Genomic DNA, 25,405 nt, shown 5'->3' with positions numbered 1-25,405 from the left:
TACCTCAGTATCTTCTCCAGCATCTTCCCTACCATTGACATCAGGCCCATCTGTCTATAGTTACCTGGATTTCTCTAGGTGCTCTAGTTTCCTCCCACAGTCCAACAATGTGCAGATTAGGTGGATTGGCCATGAGAAATGCATGGTTACAGGGAAAGGAAGAGGGGTTTGGTCTGTATAGGATGGTCTTCAGAGGGTTGGTGTGGTCTTGATGGGCCGAATGGCCTGCTTCCACACTGTAGGGATTCTATGATTCCATATCCACCTCCTGGTTCACTGCTTTCTGAGGTTAATTGGGAACCACAAAAAAAACTCTTCAATGCTCAAGTGGATGATTTAATTGTTGGAATACAGATCTTAATCCACAATTATTTCAAAAGCATAAGCTTTCAGAAAGCCTTTGCCCCATCAGCGATATAAAGAAAAAACAAGAGTATATAAAAAATGGTACACACATGGTTCTTGTGATCACCACTGTAGGTTTTCTCCAGGGTTTCCCGCTACCACTTCCAGGAGATCGCTTTTCTATTCCAGGGGACTCCAGGCCCATCCTGGAGAGTTGGCAACCACATGTGAAAACCCTGCACGAGCTGGCTATATCGAACACAGAAGTTAAAGACTTATGCCTAGTCTAAAGGTCTGCCCATCAGCACGCTTCCTGCACTCTCTTCACAGTGGTGCCAACTCCACAGATAACTCCTGCAGTGATGATAAGGAGTCAAATACTTCATAGCCACAGCCCCACACACTATGCTGCAGTCTAACAGATACAATGGTGGGACTCATAGTCATTTGGTAGCATCAGCACTATTTAACACCATTGGTGCCAACCTCCATACACATTACAGTGCCAATTATTTCACCTACGGCATGGTACAACATGGTATCAAAGCCACGTTCTTGAACAAAGAAAAGAGAAAGACAGCCCTGCATTTATACTCTTTTTTGTTAATGACCATTTGAAAGCACTTACAGCCAATGAAATACTTCTTTAAAACTGTTGTCACTGTTGCAGTCGGGAACTCAGCAGTTCTGAGTAAAGGTCAGTGGACCCGAAACGTTAACTCTGATTTCTCTCCACACATGCTGCCAGCCCCGTTTAGGTTTTCCAGCAATTTCTGTTTTTGTTTCAGCAGCTAATTTGCCTTCAGCAAACTCTCACATGACGCGATCGTTTAGTTTTGTCATGTTGCCTGAGGGACACATATTGAGCAGAATATCAGGAATAACTTTGCGGGTCTTCTTCGAAACATAGCCATGGGATCTGTGCCACACATTAAGTTACAGGCAATCCCTGATTTACACATATCTGTCTTACATATGCTTGTATTTATGAATGAGATCTCATATCAGGCTGTATTAATATTCATTTTAAAGATCCAACATGTGAATGTTTCCTTGTACTTACAATTGTACTGTGTTGTGTTCCAACTTAGTTTACAAATCAGATTTATGATTGGAGGGATATGGGCTGGGCACTGGCAGGTGGGACTAGATTGGGTTGGGTTATCTGGTCGGCATGGACGGGTTGGACCAAAGGGTCTGTTTCCATGCTGTACATCTCTATGACTCTATGCTGTTGGAGATAATATAATAGCATGGACAGAGGAACAGCTGACTAGTAGAAGGTGGAGAACTGGCATAAGGGAGATATTTTTGGATTATCCCAATAAAAGATTGGAAGGCTAGTGGGTGAAAATTTGGATGGAATAAAATGTGCGGAAATGTGGGGTTAAAGGAAGTGGTTGATGCTATTACAATTGTAACATTTAAAAGGTATCTGGATGGGTATATGGGTTTGGAGGGATATGGGCCAGATGCCAGCAAGTGGGACTAGATTAGGTTGGGATATCTGGTCAGGATGAGTGAGTTGGACCGAAGAATCTGTTTCCATGCTGTACATCTCTAAGATTCTATGACCCTATGCACTTTGACATGAAGGGTAGAGAGCTGAATATTATTTAAAAGGAGAAAGTCTTCAGAAAACTACAGGGCTGAGGGATTTGGGAATCCTCATCTATGAATCTCAAAAACGAATCATCCACGTTCAGCGAGAAATAGGAAGGCAAATGATGTGTTTGCTTTGATTTCAAAGAGACTGGATTTTCACAATAGGGAGGTTTTGCTAAAACTATACAGCACACTAGTCAGACCACAATGGGAATACTGTGCACAGTTAGGCTTTTTATTGATGGTAAGATATACTGGCATTGGGGGCACACCAGAGAAGGTTCACTAGGCAGATATAAAGGGATTGGCTTATGAGGAGACATTGAGTCATTTGGGCCTGTGCTCTGATTGGTGGGCAGCTTCTGCAGTGCCAACGGTGTCAGAAGAGAATGGTGAACTGAAGGAAGTTCACACAGAGGTGCCATGGACATCGGAGATAGTGGGTCTTGACAGCAGAGGGATTGAGCACTGTACGGAACGGTTGGGTGGAGGGATAGGTGGACAAGGTGGTGTGTTTTCAAGGCCAGGCAGATAGGCACAAAGGGGAGGGCTTATGGCTTTAGGGCATGCACAATACACCCATGTCGTCCAACAAAGCAACACCCCCTTCCTTCCTGTCCTTGCACCAACTTTGTTGAGAAAACGGCCTTCATATTCTTGCCTACTTTCAACTCCCAGCAGCAAGTGGCAGTGGATGTGGATTAATTAATTTCCACAGAGTTGGGTCTTATCCATGACTGACCCCTCACTGTTATAGGGACCATTTCAGGGTTTGGTACGATGGGGTGAGCCAGCCACCTGATCTATTTTATAAAGATTAATGAGATCCCATTTTGAAGAAGAACAGGCAAGCTATTCCTAATATTTATCCCTCAATCAACATCACCAGAATAAACGATCTGGTCACTTAACACACTGCTCATCCACTGAATACATTGCAATAGGGTTAGAGGTAAGGTTACACTACTACCCCCTTCCACAGTGAGTCGACAAAATACAATTACTTTCACGCATTGAAATGCCAGCATCCACTGACTGCTCCAAATTCACAGACACCCCACAGGTACAGCTCATAGCATTAAACTCCTAAACACTTGTCTGTCACTGATAATGGGGCATGGCATTGGAAAAGGTACAGCAGGTCAGGCAGCATCCAACAAGCAAAAGAGTCACCTTTTTGGTCAGGATCTGAAACTCTGATTTCTCCAGCATCTGCAGTCCCCATTGTCTCCTTGTTGTCAGTTCTGAACACGCTTGGCCATTTCAGTGACTTCCTATTACACAACATTGTTTATACAGCTCTCTGAAATCTGTGTAATCCTGTAAATCAGGCTACGATAGATATTCTAGCTGTATCCATTCTTCAAATGCTCTCAAACTGTCTCTTTTTTGAATTTTCAGCAGTGTTTCCTGTTCAAACCGTGTTCTAATGATTTCATTCATATTCAATATATCCTCAAGATTTTCAGTGTTCCTCTCACCCAACCGGTCTCCGTAGTTATCACTGTTTGTCGAACATCTTTGCTCATGTTTCATATATCATGGGCAGTGCATTGAGTACAGGAGTTGGGACATTATGTTGCAGCTGTATAGGACATTGGTTAGGCCGCTTTTGGAATACAACATTGAGTTCTGGTCTCCCTGCTACCGGAAAGATGTTATTAAATTCGAAAGAGTGCATAAAAGATTTACAGGAAGTTTGCAAGGATGGAGGGTTTGAACTGCAGGGAGAGGCTGAATAGGCTGGGGCTAATTTTCCTGGTGTGTCGAAGGCTGAGGGGTGACCTTACAAAGATTTATAAAACCATGAGGGACATGGATAGGGTGAATAGACAAGGTCTTTTCCTCAGGGTAGGGGAACCTAGAGGACTTAGGTTTAAATTGGGAAAGATTTAAAAGACGCGTAAGGGGTAGCTTTTTCACACAGAGGGTGATGCGTGTATGGAATGAGCTGCCAGAGGAAGTGGTGGGAGCTGGTACCGTTACAACATTTAAAAGGCACCTAGTTGGGTACATGAACAGGAAGGGTTTAGAGGGATATGGACCTAATGCTGGCAAATGAGAGTAGATTAATTTGCGATATATGGCATGGACAAGTTGGACCGAAGGGTCTGTTTCTGTGCTGTACATCTCTATGACTCTATATCCCTCTATATCCCTGTAATACAAGTCTAAGCAACATGAGACGCATAAACTGCCAAACGTACAGGTAGAGTAGCTTCTCCTTCCTTCAAACAGATACATGGTGCCACCTCAAAATGAAACAATAGCGCTAACCATTACCTGCCAATCATGCGTAATCTGACCCATTTTGCTCTTAAGAACCACCATCAATTTCAATTCACTGCAGGAAATGATGATGGGTCTGTGTTTAACCACGATCCTCAGACATTGATTATGCCCAAAGGAAAACAGGCTAGCAAGAGAAACAGAAATAAAACCAATGGTTCAATCGAAAACAAAAGCAAAATACTGGGATGCACAGACACTTGAATTAAAAGCAGAAGAAGCTGGAAATACACAACAGGTCAGGCAGCTCCTGTGGAGAGAGAAGCACAGTTAAACATTTCAGATCTGAGCTAGTTTTCTGAAGCTTTAATCTGTACTCCACCATGAGTAGAGCGTGAGCAAAGAAGGATAGTGAACCAACCACATTGCCAGGAGTCAAAAGTGGAGGTGGAAAGGTTGCAGATGACTCTTGAACTACAGAACTGTGGGCTCAATGGTAGCATGCTCAAATGGTTGCAGTTTCCCAGCCCCACTCTAGAGAATTGACCACAACATCCAGGATGACATTTCAGTGCATTACTGAGGGAGTGCTGTGCTGTCAGAGATGTTAAACATACAACCACTCTATGCAACAGTTCCAACAACACTTCGGCAGCTTGACACAATCCAGGATAAAGGAGTCCATTTGATTGGCACCCCATCTAACACCTTCAACACTCACTCTCTCCACCATTGATACTCAGTAACAGCAGTGTGCACCTTCTCAAAGATGCACTGCAACAACTCACCAAGACTCCTGAGTCATCACCTTCCAAATCCATGACTTCTTCCACCTCGAATCACAAGGACAGTAGATACATGGGAACGCCAGTAATTGCAAGTTCCCCCCCAAGCCATTCACTATCCAGATTTGGACATATATCGCTATTCCTTCAATGTTGTTGGGTCAAAATCCTGGAACTCTCTCCCTCAAAGTGATATGGCTGTTCTTTCTCAACATGGCTTGCAGAGTTTCAAGACAACAGCCTGGCATGCCCTGCACAAGGGCAATTAGGGATGGGTAAGAGATACTGACCCAGCCAGCAATGCCCATATTTCATGAATGAATAGGGAAATGCAGCGTATAGACACATAAAGAAGGCTGTCTTGTGGCACAGTGGTAGTGTCCCTATCTCTGAGGCGGAAGGCAAAAGTTCAAGTCCCACCAGAAGTGTGTCTAAACTAGTTGTTAATAAAAATATCAAAAGTACTGTAGGAAACTATATTGGGATGTGAGTTGAATGTTTATGCTTTGGTTTCAGTTTAGCTATTGTGCAAAATAGTTTGGAAAGAATATGAATATTTCCTCTTTGTTACTGGTGTTTTTCTTAGGCTGTGACAAGTGGACATTCACTGGCCCAGCATGGATTGGTCATTATCATGGATTTGTCTGAACAGCCACATCTAACAAGCACGGGCCCTACAAACATGGCTTTCTTGTAACGACCTTCCATCTGACGTAGACAACACTCGGTGACTCGAAACAGCTGCTCATCAGCCACATCAAGATACAGCGGTTCTTTGTTCCTCAGTTTCTATAGCAACGCGCCAACCTTTTCGCTTGGCCCAGTCATGGGAGGATGTTTCTCTAAGCCAAAACCAGGTGACTACCCTTTCAAATGCTACATTAATTTCTCCTCATAATTAAGGAGGGTTCAATACATTTTGAATAATTCTGACTGAAGTATGTCAACATGCTGAGTGAGGGGGGAGCTCAGAGGAATTTTAAATCTCTTTCATCCATACTCATTGCAGCTTAGGGAGGCTTTGAAAACTTGTTTATCCCTGAGAGCACCAAATTTCCACAACAGCTTCCAACACAATCCTATTAAAAAAAACATTTCTCTCACTGATCATGAGAGCTCTCAATTTCTCAGTACGCTTAAAGCTGCACTGTGTTACTGACTTTATTTATTCAGCTTGATTCTCCACAAGAATAATCACACTCATCAAGACTAAAACCAATTTTGACACCTTTAAAAAGAAATCATTTGCAAAGTCAGAGAATCCCTACAGTGTGGAAGCAGGCTGCATTTGACCAATTGAGCCCATACTGACCCTCCAAAGAGCATCCCTCTACGTGTCCCCTACCCTACCTCTGTAACACTGCATTTCCCATGTCTAATAGGGCGGTGCGGTGGCACAGTGGTTAGCACTGTTGCCTCACAGTGCTAGAGACCCAGGTTCAATTCCCGCCTCAGGCAACTGTCTGTGTGGAGTTTGCACATTCTCCCCATGTCTGTGTGGGTTTCCTCCTACAGTCCAAAAACGTGCAGGTTAGGTGAATTGGCCATGCTAAATTGTCCGTAGTTAGGTGAAGGGGTAAATGTAGGGGAATGGGTCTGGGTGGGTTGCTCTTTGGAGGGTCGGTGTGGACTTGTTGGGCCGAAGGGCCTGTTTCCACACTGTAAGTAATCTAATCTAATCCACCTAGTTTATATATTCCTGGACACTATGGGCAATTTAGCAAAGCAAATCTACCCTAAACTGCACATCTTGGGAGGAAACCCATGTACACACAAGGAGAATGTGCAAACTCCACATAGACAGTTACCCGAGAGTGGGATCAAACCCAGATCCCTGGTTCTATGAGGCAACAGCGATAGCTACACAGCCACTGTGCCACCCTGTTTTATTTCTGTGCAATATTCTGCATCCTTTATACTAAAATTATGAAAACTGATATAATTTGGAGAGCTGGCTGGGTCAGATTTATTAATTTGGAAAGTTCAAGGATACAAACTAAGAAATTATTGCTGTCAGTATTATTGATTGGCTGCTCAATATGGTCATCTAACATTTCACGGTGCCAACCAATTTAAAATAAACAGATGAGTGTTTCGGTTAAAAGGGGAATGGTGGAATGTTTTGTGAATAGATAAAGCCCTCATCCACTTTCTAGGCTGCAGATATGCATACAATGTGCTGACCAGGTGGAATTACTGAACCAAGCAATGCAGGCGAGAAGTTTTAATATCAGTAAAACACAAAATGCCCAGCTTATAGAATCATAGAGTTATACTGCATGGAAACAGACCCTTCGGTCCAGCCAGTCCATGCCGACCATAATCTCAAAATAAACTAGTCTCACTTGTCTGCATTTGGCCCATATCCCTCTTAACCCTTCCTAATCATGTACTTATCTAAATGCCTTTTAAACTTTGTAACTGTACCCGCATCTACCATTTCCTCTGGCACTTCATTCCATACACGAACCACCCTCTGTGTAAAACAAATTGTTCCTCGTGTCTTTTCTAAACCTTCTCCTCTCACCTTAAAAATATGCTCCTTAGTCTTGAAATCCCCCACCCTAGGGAAAGGACACCTGCCATTCACCTTATCTATACCCCTCATAGAGTCATAGAGTCATCCACAATGGAAACAGACCCTTCGGTCCAACTCGTCCATGCTGACCAAATATCCTAAATTAATCTGCCATTTGCCAGCATTTGGCCCATATCCCTCTAAACCTTTCCTATTCATATACCCATTGTCATTATTTTATAACCATCTGTAATGTCACCCCTTAACCTCCTGCACTCTGGTGAAAAAAGTCCCAGACTATCCAGCCTCTCATTACAACTCAAACCCTCAATTCCCAGCCACCACCGAGAAAATTCTTTCTGAACCTGATATGGAGTGATAAACGCATCAAATGGTGTTGTATTAATCTTCACAAATGTCAAAGGTGGTGGTGAAGGTATCGGGTACTGCAATTAATATTAGCACTTATGGATGAGACATCCTACTTATGACTCTTAATTGCACTTAATTCCAGATCTGTTACCTGATTATGCTGGTCCTTATGTGAAGTAAAGCTAGTGGGGAATGAATCAAAATCACATCAGGATCCTTTCTAGTTGGACCATTTTCTCCTCAGGTTCTGCTGGACATGCAGAAGAAGGTTGGGAAATTCCCCAGCAGAATTTCAGGACCATTGTGCAGTGAGAGATGTAGACCCGATCAATATGATTCTGTACCTAGGTTTCTTTGTACCTAAGATGGCCCCATAACTGGTGACTTATAAGCTTTTCTTTGTACTCATCTGAGTATATGTGACAACCCATTCAGTTCAATGTATATGTTTTAGAACAAGATCTAGATAAAATATCCTTACTTCTCTTCATTTGTGTACTGTGACTGGCAGCCACTGTCCACTCAGGCTCACAAACTGAACTATTTATGCACTAAGTTTGGGGCCAGGTTCAAGTGCTGAGAGTGGAAGACTTAGGAGTTATTGCTTGGTCCAGTAATGGTGTTGATTCAGCACTGGAAGCAAAATTAAGCTGGAGTCACTCATTCATTATCTAGGTGCCTACTAAAGTGCAAAGGAAGGAGAGCTACTCAGCAAAAGCAGAGAATCTCGAACAAGGTACTTTGTGTATTATGAGTTACTTATTGTCACATATAGCTAGAAAAATACCATGAAAAGTGTTTTATTGCCACAATCCAATGTCATTTTGAGTTACAAAAAGATGAAAAGAAATTACATAAATAGAGTTCATCCTCTGCTGCATCTGCTCCCAGGAGGACCAGTTCCAATACCGTACAACCAGATGGCCTCCCTCTTCAAAGACCGCAATTTCCCCCCAGACGTGATCGACGATGCTCTCCACCGCATCTCCTCCACTTCCCGCGCCTCCGCCCTTGAGCCCCGCCCCTCCAATCGCCACTAGGACAGAACCCCACTGGTCCTCACCTACCACCCCACCAACCTCCATATACATCGTATCATCCGTTGTCATTTCCGCCACCTCCAAACGGACCCCACCACCAGGGATATATTTCCCTCCCCTTCCCTATCAGCGTTCCGAAAAGACCACTCCCTCCGTGACTCCCTCGACAGGTCCACACCCCCCACCAACCCAGCCTCCACTCCCTGCACCTTCCCCTCCAACCGCAAGAAATGCAAAACTTGCGCCCACACCTCCCCTCTTACTTCCCTCCAAGGCCCCAAGGGATCCTTCCATATCTGCCACAAATTCACCTGCACCTCCACACACATCATTTATTGCATCCGCTGCACCCGATATGGCCTCCTCTATGCTGGGGAGACAGGCCGCCTACTTGCGGAACGCTTCAGAGAACACCTCTGGGACACTCGGACCAACCAACCCGTGGCTCAACACTTCAATTCCCCCTCCCACTCCACCAAGGACATGCAGGTCCTTGGCCTCCTCCATCGCCAGACCATTGCAACACGACGGCTGGTGGAAGAGCGCCTCATCTTCCACCTAGGAACCCTCCAACCACAAGGGATGAACTCAGATTTCTCCAGTTTCCTCATTTCCCCTCCCCCACCTTGTCTCAGTCCCAACCCTCGAACTCAGCACCACCTTCCTAACCTGCAATCTTCTTCCTGACCTCTCTGCCCCCACCCCCACTCTGGCCTATCACCCTCACCTTAACCTCCTTCCACCTATCGCATTTCCAATGCCCCTCCCCCAAGTCCCTCCTCCCTACCTTTTATCTTAGCCTGCTGGGCCCACTCTCCTCATTCCTGAAGAAGGGCTCATGCCCGAAACGTCGATTCTCCTGCTCCTTGGATGCTGCGCTTTTCCAGCAAAACATTTTCAGCTCTGATCTCCAGCATCTGCAGTCCTCACTTTCTCCCCAAAATACTTCAGAGTTTAGTTTGATTCTTCCTTTTTTGTTTACTCATGGGACTTGGGCATATTTGGCTGGACCAGCATTTATTGCCCAACCCTAGTTGCCCCTTGAGAAGATGAGAATGAGCTGCCTTTTTGAACCATTTCAGTCCACCTGCTGTGGGTTGACTCACAATGCCCTTAGGGAGGGAATTCCAGGATTTTGATCCATCGACAATAAAGAAATGGCGATATATTTCCAAGTCAGGCTGGTGAGTGGCTTGGAAAGGAACGTATAGGTTTTGGTGTTCCCATGTATCTGCTGCCCTTGTCCTTCTAGATGGAAGTGGTCATGGATTTGGAAGGTGCTGTCTGAGTATCTCTGGTGAATTTCTGCAATGCATCTTGTAGACAGTACACACTATTGCTACTGAGCATAGGTGGTGGAGGGAGTGGATGTTTGTGGATGTGGAGCCAATCATGTCACTGCTCTGTCCTAGTTGATGTTAAGTTGGACCTATACTCAACCAGGCAAATGGGGAGTATTTCTTCACATTCCTGACTTGTGCCTTGTAGATAATGGACAGGCTTTGGGGTGTCAGGAGGTGATTACTCACTGCCGTATTCCTATCCTCCAACCTGCTCTTGTAGCCATTGCGTTTTTTAGCGAGTTCAGTTCAGTTTCTGGTCAACAGCAACACACGGGATGTTAATAGTGGGACATTCACTGATGGCAACACCACTGAATTTCAAAGGACAATGGTTAACTTGTCTCTTTTTGAAGATAGTCATTGCTTGGATTTTGTATGGTGTGAATGTTGCTTTTCACTTGTCGGCCCAAGTCAGGATTTTGTCCAGACCTTGTTGCATTTGAAAATGGACTGCTTCAGTATCTGAGGATTTGCAAATGGCACTGATCATGTAATCATTAGCGAACATCTAACTTTATGGTAGAGGGAAGGTCATTGCTGAAGCAGCTGAAGAAGGTTGGACCCAGGACACTATTCTGAAGAACTCCTGCAGAGACGTCCTGGACGTGGGATGATTGACCTCCAGCAACCAAAACCATCTTTTTATCGGCCAGGTATGACACCAACCAATGGAGAGCTTGCTCCATCCATTCCTGTGGATTCCATATTTGCTAGAGCTCCTTGATGCCACACTCTGTTGAATGCAACCTTGATGCCAGGGGCATCACTACATTGTGCTTTGCTACAACACCACCAATCTCATTAAGTTGCTTTTCCCTTGTCAAACTCACCACCTTCAGGAGGAGAGGATTCTGCCCTGGAATCCATTCCCTGGGATCTTCCCAAGAGCTGTCAAGTGTCCTGGCTCACCATCCAATGATGGAAGTTGAATGGAATCTAAAAGCTGGAGTGGGTGAAGGCAGGTGTGGGGGAGGGGAGGAGGGAACAGAGAGGGTGGGTGGCATTCCCTACCAGCCAGCAGGAGGCCACCTCCAGACTAACCCTGGCTGCCTTGAGGAACTGAAGACTGATCAGAAGGGGGTGTCAGTGCCTGAAGATCTAGCCTAATGTTTCAAAGATCTTCATGACTTTGTAGGAAACAGTAACCAAATTCAATTTTTATGAATGGTTTTGAAAGGATATGTAGATCGCAAAAACAGCACTAGCATCTCTCTCCATTAGAGACAGACAATGGGTTATGTATAACATAAGAGTAGCCACTCTACAGGGTGAAGAGACAGTGCCTCCATTATTCCCACAGTTGGTATGGGGACTGAACCCACACTACTGGCTTAATTCTGAGTCACACCATAGTCATCTAAGCTGATTGACCTTCCCATTTTACAAACACATTCGTATACCACAGAGTGATTAACTGGAAATTCAATTTGGAAATTCAAATGAAACACTAATTGCAGGAACATCACTCTTCGTGTTCTTGATGTGAAGTGGTGTAGAAGGAAATGGATAGTCAACACATCCATGGTATCCGATTCATTAACGATCAGAGTAAAGGGAGAAATCTTAATTTAAAACAAGAAGAATATTGCAGATGCCAACCAACTGAAATAAAAGCAGAAAATACTGGAAATGCTCAGCATGCTTTCAATGAAAGGGCACTGATGTGAAACATTGTCTGAACTATGGAGTATTTCCAGAATTTTGTGATTTTGTTTGAGAAGTTTTACTTCTATTTTACAAAACTGCAACAGTGAGTCAGTCAGACTGCACTGAACTCATTCTTTCCATTCAAAGTGGACAACTTGGCAGACGGGAATGTCACACCAGTAGCAATTAACCGCTATCCTGTAAAATCCAGGCGGATGCGTTATTCAATAATGCATCCCATAATGCAATCTTGTTGCTGTAAGCTGTGCCAACAACTCCCACCCCTACCCCCTGAGGAACGATTTGCATTTTCTGGAAGGATTTGACAAATCCATTAACTCTGTGCCTCAAACTTTAAATTCCCTCAAAGAGATTTCATTCCACTTGATCATGGCTATTAGCTGGATTTAGAAATCAAAAATTCTTTTCCCTTCTGACCTATGGGCCTTGCTGCAGCTACTTAAAACCAAATGCACTCTTCAGAGTGCAGCAGTGCTATAGTGTATACCAGTGGCTGATGACTGAGTCCTTTGCTATGTACAAAGTCCTTTGCTAAGATAATCTTCCACCTTTGTTTTCACCAGCATTTCTCAACCTGGGATGTGTTTAAAATTGTAGAATTCAGGTCAATGCCTGACCTGAGAAAAGCAGCCTTTTGTCAAAGATGATAAGTCATCTGATTTTGGTACTGCATGTTCCCCGCTTGTTATTGTTTCCCACAGTGATTGAAGTCGAGAGTGTGGCGCTGGAAAAACACAGCTGATCAGGCAGCATCTGAGGAGCAAGAGAATCGGCTTTTCGGGCATAAGCCCTTCATCAGGAATGAGAATTCTGATTCCTGATGACAGGCTTTTGCCTGAAACATTGATTCTCGAATGCTGCCTGACCTGCTGTGTTTTTCCAGCACCACACTCTTGACTCTGATCTCCAGTATCTGCAGTTCTCACTTTCTCCACAGTGATTGAAGTCAGGCCTAGACACAGATATAGAAACCAAGAGCAGGAATATACCTTTCAGTCCTTTGAGCTCACTTCGCCAATCAATATGATTGTGGCTGATCTCTATCCCAATGCCATAAAGAATCCTTCTTTATCCCCACACCCCTTGATGCGATTAAAATTTAAAGACGTATCTATTTCTTTCTTGAATCTATTCATTGACTTGTCTTCCATAGTCTTCCAAGTTCACTACCCTTTGATGGAAAATAATTTCTTTATCTCTGCTGTAACAAGAATGTAGTGAAACTTGAAAGGGTTCAGAAAAGGTTTACATGGATGTTGCCGGAGTTGGAGGATTTGAGTCAGAGGGAGAGGCTGAATAGGTTGGGACCTGTTTTCCCTGGAGCGTCAGAGGCTGAGGGATGACCTTACAGAGGTTTATAAAATCTTGAGGGGCGTGGATAGGATAAATAGCCAAGGAGTTCAAACTAGAGGGCATAGGTTTAAGGTGAGAGGGGAACAATTTAAAAGGGACCTAAGAGGCAACTTTTTCACGCAGAAGGTGGTGCATGTATGGAATTAGCTGCCAGATGGAGTGGTAGAGGTGGATACAATTACAACATTTAGAAGGCTTTGGATGGGTATATGAGTAGGAAAGGTTTAGAGAGGTATGGGCCAAATGCTGGCAAATGGGACTAAATTAATTTAGGATATCTGGTCAGCATGGATGAATTGGATTCCGTTCTTACAATTCTATGACTGTATGAATATATGACTTAGTCCTAAATGGCTATGTCCCCCAGCAGTGAAAACATCCTTCCTGTATCTCGTCCATCCAACTCTGTTGAATTTTATGCATTTCGATCAGATCCCCTCTGATCCTTCTAAACTCTACTGAATTCAGGCTCTGTTGAACCATTCTCTCCTCATACGATGCTAGTCCCATTCACACTCTGAACCTCTGCTGCACTCCCTCTGTGGCAAGTATATCCTTTCTTAGGTAGGGAGACCAAAACAGGATGTAGTACACCAGATGTGGTCTCACAACTGCAGCCTGGTGCATTAGTAGTTTGATTGTCTGTGTGTTCCACCAGTGAACTAATCCTCTCAATTAACAAGCCATGAGAAGCCATTATTAAGTGAATGTGTTTTATAGATGAGAAGATTTTCAGATTCTCCCCTAATCTTCCCCATTGAGTGTCATCTGCTCTTTGTTACCATAGTGACACCGTATTTGCAACATTAACAACCATGACCAAGGATAACAAAATCCTCCTGGTCTATCTCACAGTTGAATGGTAGAATCCCTATAGTGTAGAAGCAGGCCATCTGGCCCACACTGACTGTCCGAAGAGCATCCCATCTGGACCTACACCCATTACCCAATCACTGTAACCCTGCACTTTTTATGACTAATTCACCCAGCTTCCTCATCCATGAACACTATGGGTAATTTAGCATGGCCAGCCACCTAACCTGCACATCTTTGGATTGTGGGATTTCCCAGAGGAAACCCACATTGACACAAGGAGAACACGTAAACTCCACACAGTCACCCGAGGGTGGAATCGTGCTATGAGGCAACAATGCTAACCACTGAGCCACCCTGCCATCCTGCCACATATATGTATAAGTAAGAGTCATTGCAGCCAAACGTATAATTTTATGAGAGCTACATATACAAAACAACAGGGAATTTATTCCTCCCAATATGATTGTCACAACTGGAGAGTTCCATCTTCATCAACTTGAGCTTTCAAAGGTCATAGCAGAGGATTATTGTTCTTTTATTCATTCATGGATGTGGGAGTTGCCAGTAATTATTGCCCATTTCTAATTGTCTGGAGGGCAGTTAAGGGTCAACCACATTGCTGATAGCCCTGAGTCACAGAAAGGGCACAGCAGCCGGTTTCTCTCCCTGAAGGAAGGACACGAGTGAACCAAAGAGGTTTTTAAACAACAACCAACATGGTCACCACTAGGCCATCATTTTATTCCAGATTGTACTGAAATCAATTTCATCATCAGCCCTAGTGGGATTCAAACCCATATCCCCAGAATACTGACCGAGAGATTCGGGATTATTGGTCCAATGTCATTACCATGAAACCACTGCATCCCCTACTGCTGGGAGGAGGCTTTTTTTTTAACCAACTTAACAAAGTTGGTATTCCTTTTCCTGATTAGTAACCCATTCAATGTGCCAGACATTGTGGTAAGGGTTTTAATATTTACTCTAAAAGAGACAGCTTTGGTCTGAGAGCATGGAACATTCAATGGGGATCCCTCTTAATCTTTTGTTGTGGAAAGGAGTGGTAGAGTGGGCTTGATAGGCCGAATGGCACACTCCCATTCTTATCTTTCTATGCTTCTAAGTTGCATTTATATGGCGTCTTTAATGTCATTTAAAAAAACATGCAAAAGCAGTTCAGAGAACTACAATCAAACAAAATGTGAGACTGCATAGGAAGATATCAGGATTAATGATAAAAGCTTGCTCCAAGAAGTAAGTTTTGAAGATTGTCTTAAAGATGGAGAAAAAGATAAAGAGACAAAGCGATTTGGGGAGAGAATTCCACCAACCGAAGACACAGTCACCAATGGTAAGGTGAAGGAAATGGAAAATGTGAAAGAAGCCAGAACTGGAGCACCCACTAGTGGATGTGACAGAGATATGAGAAGGGGAGGCCACACACACACATACACTTATCATTGTTCACAGCCCAAGTCTGACGGTCTGACTTAAATCTTTCTGATTGTCAGTGGCACGGAAATCTCTGTTTACCCCAGGAAGGATTTGCTGATTGCTGATGGAAGATCGTTTCAAGAGAACAACAGTTTCTGTACCAGTCAAAATCCCCATTACCTTGAATTTCTGGATGCTACTAGGCAACGTATGTGGAGTTGATTTGGGAACTTTCTCTGCCCCGTCATCATAAACCCCAGTTTTATGCACAAACAGGTGTGTGAAGGAGCTGGAGAAAGCATTGGTGGCCTCTGGAACATGAGTCAGACTGTGGTTAACCATCTAGATCAAGAAAGTGACTGAGGTTGGACTTATGGTACTCTACTCACCTCCTTCTCAATGAAACCCGAGAAACAAAAGGAACTAGAGAAGCAAATATACAAAACACCCAGACTTTGGAAAGCCAACATCTAGTCACAGTCAGTGGGATTTTTGACTACCATGGATGTGATGGCCCCAAAGGGCCTTTTTCTGTGCTGTAGATATCTATGACTGGTGGATGAGGTGCCTATCAGGTTGGTGGTTTTGTAATGGATGGCATTGAGTTTCCTGAGGATTGTTGGGGTAAACTAGGTAAGTGAAGAGTAAGTCATCACTCTCCTGAAGTGAACCTTGTACATGATGATAGGCTTGGAGGAGGCAGGAGACAAGTTACTTGCTGCAAAATTCACAACCTCAAAGCTGCTCTTGTTAAAACAGAACTTATAATGCCTGGCTCAGCTAATTTTCTAGTCAATGATAAGCTTTAGGTGGAGAGGGATTCTGCAATGTAATGTGTCAAAGGGAGATTTGCTTTGATTCTCTCTTGCAGCTGGTCATTGCCTGGCATTTGCAGAGCGCAAATTTCATTTGCCACCGGACAGTCCAGCCTAACTGCTGTCCAGGTTGTTCCACATGCAGTTACGAGCTGTTCAATATGTTAGAGTTTCCCAGTGCCTTCAAGAGCAAAGGAAGTTCCTGTGCTAACATCGGAAAGTCTAGAAAGTTCCAAACACAGACAGTAATGAACTCAGAACATGTACACTTTGCATAAACTTTTCACCCTAAGATTGCATAACACCCATTCAGGCCATCCACGGAGATTCCTGACACCCTCTGTATCAGCTTTCTTACTTCATCAAGCATCAGGTCAACTATAGAAGCTTTCCAAATGTGAATTGAGCTTCAGTGATCTATGACTGGGGTAGTTTCCTTGAAGGTTTGTTAGCCAGATATAACATCAGTCTCAGCAAAATAACAGTCCCATTGGAACTGGCTTCTGATTGCCTTCCTCTGCTCATGACAAGCAATTCAAGTGTGTGTATGTGTGTGTATGTGTGTGTGTGTGTGTGTGTCTGTGTGTGTGTGTGTGTGTGTGTCTGTGTGTATGTGTGTGTGTGTGTGTCTGTGTGTGTGTCTGTGTGTGTGTCTGTGTGTGTGTGTGTGACTGAAACTCCCTCTAATGCAATCAGTGTTGGAGGCCTTAAGGAAACAATATGAGGGCCATCCTGTGGAGAAACTTTGACATTTACTGGCTGAGTACTGGGGCTGGACACAAAGCTTAACTATGCTGGTGGTTCATGGCATCACAGATTAAATTATCACAGTTAGATCTGAGAAGCTTTATGAATATTATCTGTTGAAAGCACCCAAGGTAGTGCCAGCAGATGCAGAAGGCAGAATCCTTTGGAGTTGTTCGTCTTAAATCTCCTACACAGTTCCAGTCTCCAAATTTCTGCAGCTGGATTCCTCCCACTTCTCCAATGTTTCAACCATGCATTGTACATGGAAATACTGTCAATAGCTGCACATAAGAAGAACACTGGCTCTTATGAATACTGAAGATCTAGGTCCCTAAATTCCTCAGCTGAGGATGGTCATTCCCCTGCCTCTGTGAAGGAACAGGAAGTCTCCTCATTTCCACAATTTATTCTCAGTAGGGCCCAGTGTTTTATACAATAAGAACTCTCCTGATTCGCTAAGTGCTTCATCTCGTACTCATCAGCACAGATATATACCCTGAGAGGAGTGTGCTGATTGGTTGGCGAGAGGATTCTGATTGGTAGCAGCCTTGTCATGGAGTGTGCAGCAGTTAATGACAATTGACAGTTAACTGCCAGACTTCATTCAGATTTTAAAGCAGGCAGAATAACTCCTGAAGAACGGCTTATGCCCGAAACGTCGATTCTTCTGCTCCTCAGATGCTGCCTGTCCTGCTGTGTCTTCAACTCTGGTCTCCAGCATCTGCAGTCCTCACTTTCTCTCAGATTAACTCTGATTGCTTAGGGCATTAGCCTGAGAAATAAACCAGAGAGTGGCTGTCACCTATTTTACTGAGTTGAAACAAGCACTGTGCATGTTCATGTTCTTTCTTTTTACAAAGCGCAAGGCCCTATGTATATGAACATGCACATCAGGAGCAGGAGTACATGCAGCAAGTACTTTACACAAAGGGTGGAACGCGTTGCTAGTAGAGGTAGTAGAGGCAGGCACAGGAGATTCATTTAAGATGCATCTGGACAGATGCATGAGTAGATGGGGTGAAGAGGGATACCGATGCTTAGGAATTGGTTTAGACAGTGGATTTGAATCGGCTTAGGCTTGGAGGGCCGGAGCCTGTTCCTAGGCTGTAAATTTTCTTTGTTCTTTGTTCTATTCAGCCCCTCAAACCTGTTCTGCCATTCAATAAGATCATGGCTGATCTGATTGCAGCCTCAAATCTGCGTTTCTGCATACCCCTAATGACTTTTCACACCTTCACTTCACAAGAATCCATCTATTTCTGCTTTAAAAATATTCAAGGACATTGCTTCCATCATCTTCTCAGGATGAGAGCTCCAAAAACTTAGAATTCTTTGAGAGAAAGAAAGAAATCATGTGGGATCAACGGCAATGTGGCAAATTGGATCCAACATCGGCTTAGGGGGTGGAGGTGTTGTGGTAGAAGGCTGTTTGTGTGACTGGAGGCCAGTGTCCTGTGGCACACCACAGGGATCAGTGCTGGGTCTCTTTCTGTCCATGATATTAACCATTTGGTGAGATGTGGGAAGGATAATAAGTAAGTTTGCAGATGACTGGGCACAAAGATTGGCTGGGCACTTGACAGTGAGAATGGAGGTGTTATGTTACAGGAGGAGATAGACAAGTTGGTCAGATTGTTAGATCAGTGGCAGATGGAGTGTAACACTGAAAAGTGAGAGATTATATACTTTGGAAGAAATAACAAGACAGGGAGTACTCAATGAATGACAGGACACTAGGAAGCTCAGAGGAACACAGGGATCTTGGGATGCTTAACCATAGGTCCCTGTAAGCAGCAGAAAGGTGAATATGGTGGGTTAAGGCACACAGGACAATTGTTTTTATCAGTTGTGGCTATAGATTATAAGAGCAGGGAGGTTATGTTAGAACTATTTTTAGGCCAGAGCTTTGGAAGGAAAGAAGACGATGCAGAAAGCTTTGAATGCTATGCATACTTTCCCCCATGAGCACAAGGGTTTCATGACAATAACAGTCGAAGATGCTTTGGGATAAATTTTCATCCTCACCCAACCACTGGCTTTCACACTGGTGGTCTGATACAATCTTTCCATTAAACACCTTGGAATAAAGACAAAGCTTATTTCCCTATCTCTATGTGCAGTTTGCACATTCTCCCTGCGTCTGTGTGGATTTCCTTCAGGTGCTCCAGTTTCCTCCCACAGTCCAAAGATGTGCAGGTCAGGTGAATTGGCCAGGAAATCTTGTCACAAAGAACGAGAATACCAGAACAGTATCTAGCATCATCGATTCCCTACAGTGTGGAAGCAGGCTATTCAGCCCATCAAGTTCACATCAACCCTCCAAAGAGCATCCCACCGAGACCCACCCTATCCCTGTAACCTTGCATTTCCCATTGGCTAATTCTCCTAACCTATACATTCCTAGTCACGATAGGGAATTCAGCATGGCCAATCCACCTAACCTGCACATCTGTGGATTGTAGGAAGAAACCAGAGCATAACCATGCAGACACAGGGAAAAGGTATAAATGCTACACAGACAATTGCCTGAGGGTGGAATCAAACTGAGGTCCCTGGTGCTGTGAGGCAGCAGTGCTAACCACTGAGCCACCTTGGGTCTAATGCTACTTTGTACAGAGGTAACTTATCAGGACACCCAAATGTGATTAGATTAGATTCCCTATAGTGTGGAAACAGGCCCTTCAGCTCATCAAGTCCACACTGACCCTCCGAAGAGTAACCCACCCAGACCCATTCCCCTACCCTATATTTACCCCTGACTAATGCACCTAACACTATGGGCAATTTGTGATGGCCAATTCACCTGACCTGCACATCTTTGGACTGTGGGAGGAAACTGGAGCACCTGAAGGAAATCCACACAGACGCAGGGAGAATGTGCAAACTCCACACAGACAGTCACCTGAGGCGGGAATTGAACCCAGGCTCCTGGTGCTGTGAGGCAGTAGTGCTAACCACTGAGCCACCGTGCCACCTCACTGGCTAGGAAGGAGCTGAGTATGCGGGAATGTGAGTAAAGGCAGTGAATCAATGAGCCTTGGCTTTTCTTGGGAACCCTTGAGAGATCATTAACTCTTGTCCTCGGGGGGTGGAGGCCCTATGGTTTCTACACTGGTTTCTACACCCCCTCACAGCATCAGAAATAATCATGTCATCTGAGACCCTAGCTTTGACCAGCAATAGCTCCACATGTCTCTGAACAGCTGGAAGCCCTTCTGAGGGCTGCTTTCCCACCCAGAGCCATCTCCTTTGGCTGCTCCACCATGAAACAGCTGAGACTGGCTGCTGCAGAAAACATAGCCAGCAGCCTATAAGAGGGCGCAACTTTTAAAGGTCGCATTAATACTGAGGCAATTTCTCTTCCTTTCCAGTACATCAATGCATTGTCTTCCTCTTGAGGTGACCTGGCCCATTACATTGCTGTAGCACATTGACTCCAGCAGTTCCAGAGATTGGCTGGAAGTCAATCATCTCAGCTCCAGGACACCTCTGCAGAAGATCCTCAGGGCAATGTCCTGGGCCAAACCACCTTCAGCTGCTTCAACAATAACCTTCCCTCTATCATAAGGTGGGGATATCCATCAATGATTGTACAATGTTCAGCACCATTTGTGACTCTTCAGGTAGTGAAGCAGTCCATGTTCAAATGCAACAAGATCTGGACAATATTCTGGCTTGTGCTGACAAATGGCAAATAACATTCGTGTCACACAAATGCCAAGCAATTACAAACCGCAATAAAAGACAATCTAATGACCTCCCCATGACATTCAATGGAGTTACTGTCATTGAATTCCCCAATATCAACATCCTGGGGGTTATCACTGATGAGAAGCTCAACTGGAATCATCCCATAAATACAGTGGCTATAACATCAGGTCAGAGGCGAGGAATACTGCACCGAGTAACTCACCTCCTAATTCCCCAAAGCCTGTCTTCTATCTACAAGACACAAGTCAGGAGTGTGATGGAATACTCTCCACTTGCCTGGATGGATGCAGCCCCAATACTCAGGAAGGTGGATGCCATCCAGGACAAGCTGCCCGGTTGATTGGCGCAACATGCACAAACATCCACTCCCTCCACCACTAACGCTCAGTAGCAGCAGTGTGTACTATCTACAAAATGCACTGCAGAAATTCACCAAAGCTCCTCAGACAGCACCTTCCTAACCCACAATCACTTTTATCTAGAAGGACAAAGGCAGCAGATACATGGGAACACCATCTCCAAGTACCCCTCCAAGCCACTCACCATCCTGACGTGGAAATATATGAGTGTTTCATCACTGTTGCTGGGTAAAAGTCCTGTAATTCTCTCCCTAATGGTATTGTGGGTCAACCTGCAGCATGTGGACTGCAGAAGGCAGTTCAAGGGCAACTAGGTACAGGCAATAAAACGCTGGACATCCAGCAATGCCCACATCCTATAAGTGAATGAACATAAATTGCTAATTCCTGACGCTGTCATTCCCATCCTCACAATTGACAACAGTGGGGAGTTCCCAAGCACAGACAATAATATCAGCACAAAGTTGCTAAAAATACTTAAAAGTGGGCTTTCCCTGGCAGTTTGGGGAGATGGTGCTGCAGGTGGCAATATCACTGGATGGGTAATCCCAAGAACTCAAATATGGCTCTGTGACCATTGGGTCACATCCCATCATGACACTTCCAATTCAATTAATACATTCAGAATAAACAGTGATCTGGGCACAACAACGATCACTGATCTCGTTCACTAATGTCCATTGCCACCCTTACCTGGTCAGGCCTACATGGTGACTGCAGACCTACTGCAACATCGATTCTTAACTTCCCTCTGAAATCGCCCAGCAAGCTACATGGTTCCAGACCAGCCCGGGATCATCAGTGAATGATAGCCTTGCCAGTTCATCCCATTGAAGATTAAACAAGAGTTTGTGTCAGACCATGAGGGAAAGGAGAAAGTTCTGTCCCAGCAAATTTCCAGTGGTGACTGCAGAGGAGAGAAAAACGAGACAGGAAAAGTTTCTTTAATATAGCACCTTATATGACCTAATCTGACCTTGTGATATTGATTCAGGGAGAGATATCGCTCCCAAGACACTGGGTAGATCTCATAATCTTTAAACAGAACAAGGATGAGCTCTTGAAATGCCATTCAAAGTTATTTCCACCCTTCTGGAAAGTGAAACTAGTGTAAATTTAGTGCAAATTTGATGTGACCAACTTGATGGGCTGAAGAGCCTCTTCCATATTGCATGATTCTATATTCGTCTGCTGAATAGAACCATAGGATTATATTCCATGACTGACAGGGCAGTCAGGGTCTCAGTTTAACACCTCACTCAAAAGACGGAAGCTCTGACAGAGCAGCACTTTGTCAGTACTGCACTGGAGTGTCAGCCTACTGTGTTGAGCCAAATCTTCTAGAATGGATCTTGAATGCACAATTGTCTGTCTCTGGGATGATTGTGTTACTAATTGGAACTCAGAGGAAAAGGAGGAATCAAGATGGAAAGCTGTGCAACATTGGCTCAGTGGTTAGCCCTGCTGCCTCACAGCACCATACTGTCTGTATGGTGTTTGCATGTTCTTTCCGTGCATGCATCTGTTTCTTCTGATGCTCCAGTTTCCTCCCTCAGTCCAAAGATGTACAAGTTCGATGGACTGGCCGTGCTAAATTGTCCATGGTGACCAGGATGTGCAGGCTAGATGGGTTAGCCATGGAAAATGCAGGATGATAGGATACGGGATGGGGGCTCTTCAGAGGGTCAGTGTGGACTTGATGGGCCGAATGGCCTCATCCCACACTGTAGGGATTCTACGTGGATGGCATGTCACAGGAACAGTGAGAGCAGATGACAGTTCTTGCTCAGTAACCCAAGGAGAACTAATCAGCAGCTAAAAGGTTTGTTACTTGAAGGATTACAGAGAGGGATTATTGAACACAGCACGGCCCAGGAAGTCAGAACAAAGTTACCACTGTATACTTTAATTTCAAACTTCTTAGCTGCAGAGGCATCGGAGAATGAGTTATAAGAATCCCCTTTGTGTTTATTCAGGGAATAAGGGCAAGAAATAATTGTGCACAGTTACTCAGCCCTATTAAAGGGACAGGCTCTTCACCACAGACTAACAAGTTAACAACACTTTCAGCACTTCGGGTCCATCTCACTCTAACATTTATGTTGCGCTTCAATGTTGTGCTACTCAAGGTAACTAGAATCACCCCGGGCAGCACTGTTGCCACAGACAGCAGCTGTTGGACTCAGGTCACCCCTCAGAAACTTAAACCCAGGCTGGTATTGACCAGCAACGTTGAAGGGGTGCGACACAGTCAGAGTGCGGCACCGTCTTTCAACTGAGATGCTAACCAAGGTCCTCAAATAACCTAGTCCTCAAATAAAAATAGAAATTGCTGGAGAGACTCAGCAGGTCTGGCAGCATCTGTGGAGAGAAAACAGAGTTAATGTTTCGAGTCCAGTGACCCTTCTTCAGAACTGATAGCAGCTAGGGAAAGGTGGTCTATAAAGCTGGTATATATGCTGAAGACGGGGTGGTGGGAGGTAGGAGGTGAATAGGTGGAGACAAAGCTCAGAGGAAGAAAGATAATTAGGCAGATGAAGGGACAGATTATGGTAAACCAAGGAAGGAGTAAAGCTGATAATAGGGACCATGAAGTGGTGAAAATGGGTTGGCTATGCTGAAAGCGGCCCATGTCATGAAAGGGCGAGGGGTGTTGGGGTGGGGTGGAATGAGGTGTTCAGATTCTAAATTTATTGAACTCCATATTGAGCCCTGAAGGCTGCAGGGTCTCTCAGTGTAATATGAGATATTGTCCATCTACTTACTGTGTGTCCTCTTGGGTCCCACATCACTCTTCGAAGTGAGGGAGTTCTCTGGCGTTCTGGTCATTATTTACACCTCAATCACAATAACAGATTATCTAGTCATTAACTAATTTTCAACTGGGTGAGCCTCCTGTGTGTAAATCAGCTTTGCATGCACTTCAAAAGTAGTTAATAGGCCATAAAATGTCTTGGGATGTCTGGAGGTTATGAAAGATGTTAAATAAATGCAATTAATTATTTCTTTCTTAGTGCTGGGGAGCAGAGTTGAGAAAATCCACCCATCACGGGCAGTGATGCAACATTTTCCTCACAAAGGCCTGAATGAAGCAATAGTAGAATCATACAATCCCTACAGTGCAGACAGAGGCCATTCAGCCCACCATGTCTGCACCAATTTTCCGAAGAGCATCCCACCCAGACCCAGTAACCCCACATTTACCACGTCTAATCCACCTAGCCTACATAGCCCTGGTCAACACGGGGCAACTTAGCATGGCCAATCCACCAAACCTGCCATATAGAATCCCTACAGTGTGGAAGTTGGCCATTTGGCCCAACAAGTCTATACCGACTCGGTATAGATTTGCTCGGAGGAGCATCCCACCTAGAGTCACCCTCTACTGTATCCCTGTAACCCTGTATTTCCCATGGCTAATCCACCTAACCTACATGGCCCTGGACACTATAGGCAATTTAGCATGGCCACACTTTGGAGTGTGGGAAGAAACCCGAGCACCCAGAGGAAACCCAAGCAGACATGCGGAGAATGTGCAAACTCCACACAGGCAATCGCCTGAGAGTGGAATTGATGCTAAGAGACTCCTTGAGATCATATCACTTTCATTAGTGTCAGAGTGAGATGAAATTTATCTCATTAACCATAACGTGCATTTAAATTGCATCTTTAATGTGGAAAAATGGCCCAAGGTGTTTCACAGGAATGTAATCAAGCTAACAAGTGTCTTGTGACAAAAGCCATCTGGTGAATGGCAGGGTTTGAACTCCTGTGGTGACAGTGCAGCTAAACATGTTCAGGACAAGCTGTGCAGCCGGCCTCCGTCATTGGGGTCTCAGTATAAACCCCTGTGCACTCGCAGAGACACACAGACAAACACATAGACAATCGTGTACATCACTGACAGCTCAGAGTCCCCTCTACATCTTAAATTCAGCAACAGAGCTGAGATGTTGCTTGTACTTAGGGATTTGCATTCACTGAACAATAAGTAAAATCAGATAGACAGAGAAAGCCAGCTAAAGACTCAGACCTCAGCTCAAGCGACTAAAAACACCGTGCATTTTAACAGCTGTCTCACAGGAGAAGAGAAATTCATGTTGGATTGTGCTGACTTCATTGTTATCCTCTAAGAGGTTGGAATTAATAGCAACTTATGAGGGAATTGATGAATTGAAGGAAAGCAAAGACAGGTCACTTATTTGAAAGATGCAAATGGCCCCATTTATTATGCAATGACTCTTTTCCACACTGTATAGCACAGA

General features: G+C 44.4%; 1 protein-coding gene across 6 annotated transcripts in view; it reads left to right on the top strand.

Annotated features, from left to right (window-relative positions):
• The window catches only part of aifm3 (AIF family member 3), a 130,462-nt gene that overhangs the window by 29,570 nt on the left and 75,487 nt on the right, over nt 1-25,405 (top strand). For 5 of the 6 annotated variants that reach the window (XM_043716016.2, XM_088000322.1, XM_088000321.1 and 2 more), the window contains exon 2: nt 5,551-5,821. In XM_043716016.2, coding sequence (XP_043571951.2) covers nt 5,791-5,821 — 31 coding nt within the window. In that variant the 5' untranslated portion in view covers nt 5,551-5,790. Of the gene's footprint in view, nt 1-5,550; nt 5,822-25,405 lie in introns of those variants that run through there. The other variant, XM_088000323.1, reaches the window with a different exon arrangement.

Source organism: Chiloscyllium plagiosum, unplaced genomic scaffold, assembly GCF_037043375.1.
Source record: "Chiloscyllium plagiosum isolate Xiang-an unplaced genomic scaffold, Cpla_swu_hap1 HiC_scaffold_24, whole genome shotgun sequence".
Lineage (NCBI taxonomy): Eukaryota > Metazoa > Chordata > Chondrichthyes > Orectolobiformes > Hemiscylliidae > Chiloscyllium > Chiloscyllium plagiosum.
The sequence above is the reverse complement of the archived record's forward strand: the minus strand, read 5'-3'. Positions and strand labels throughout refer to the sequence as shown.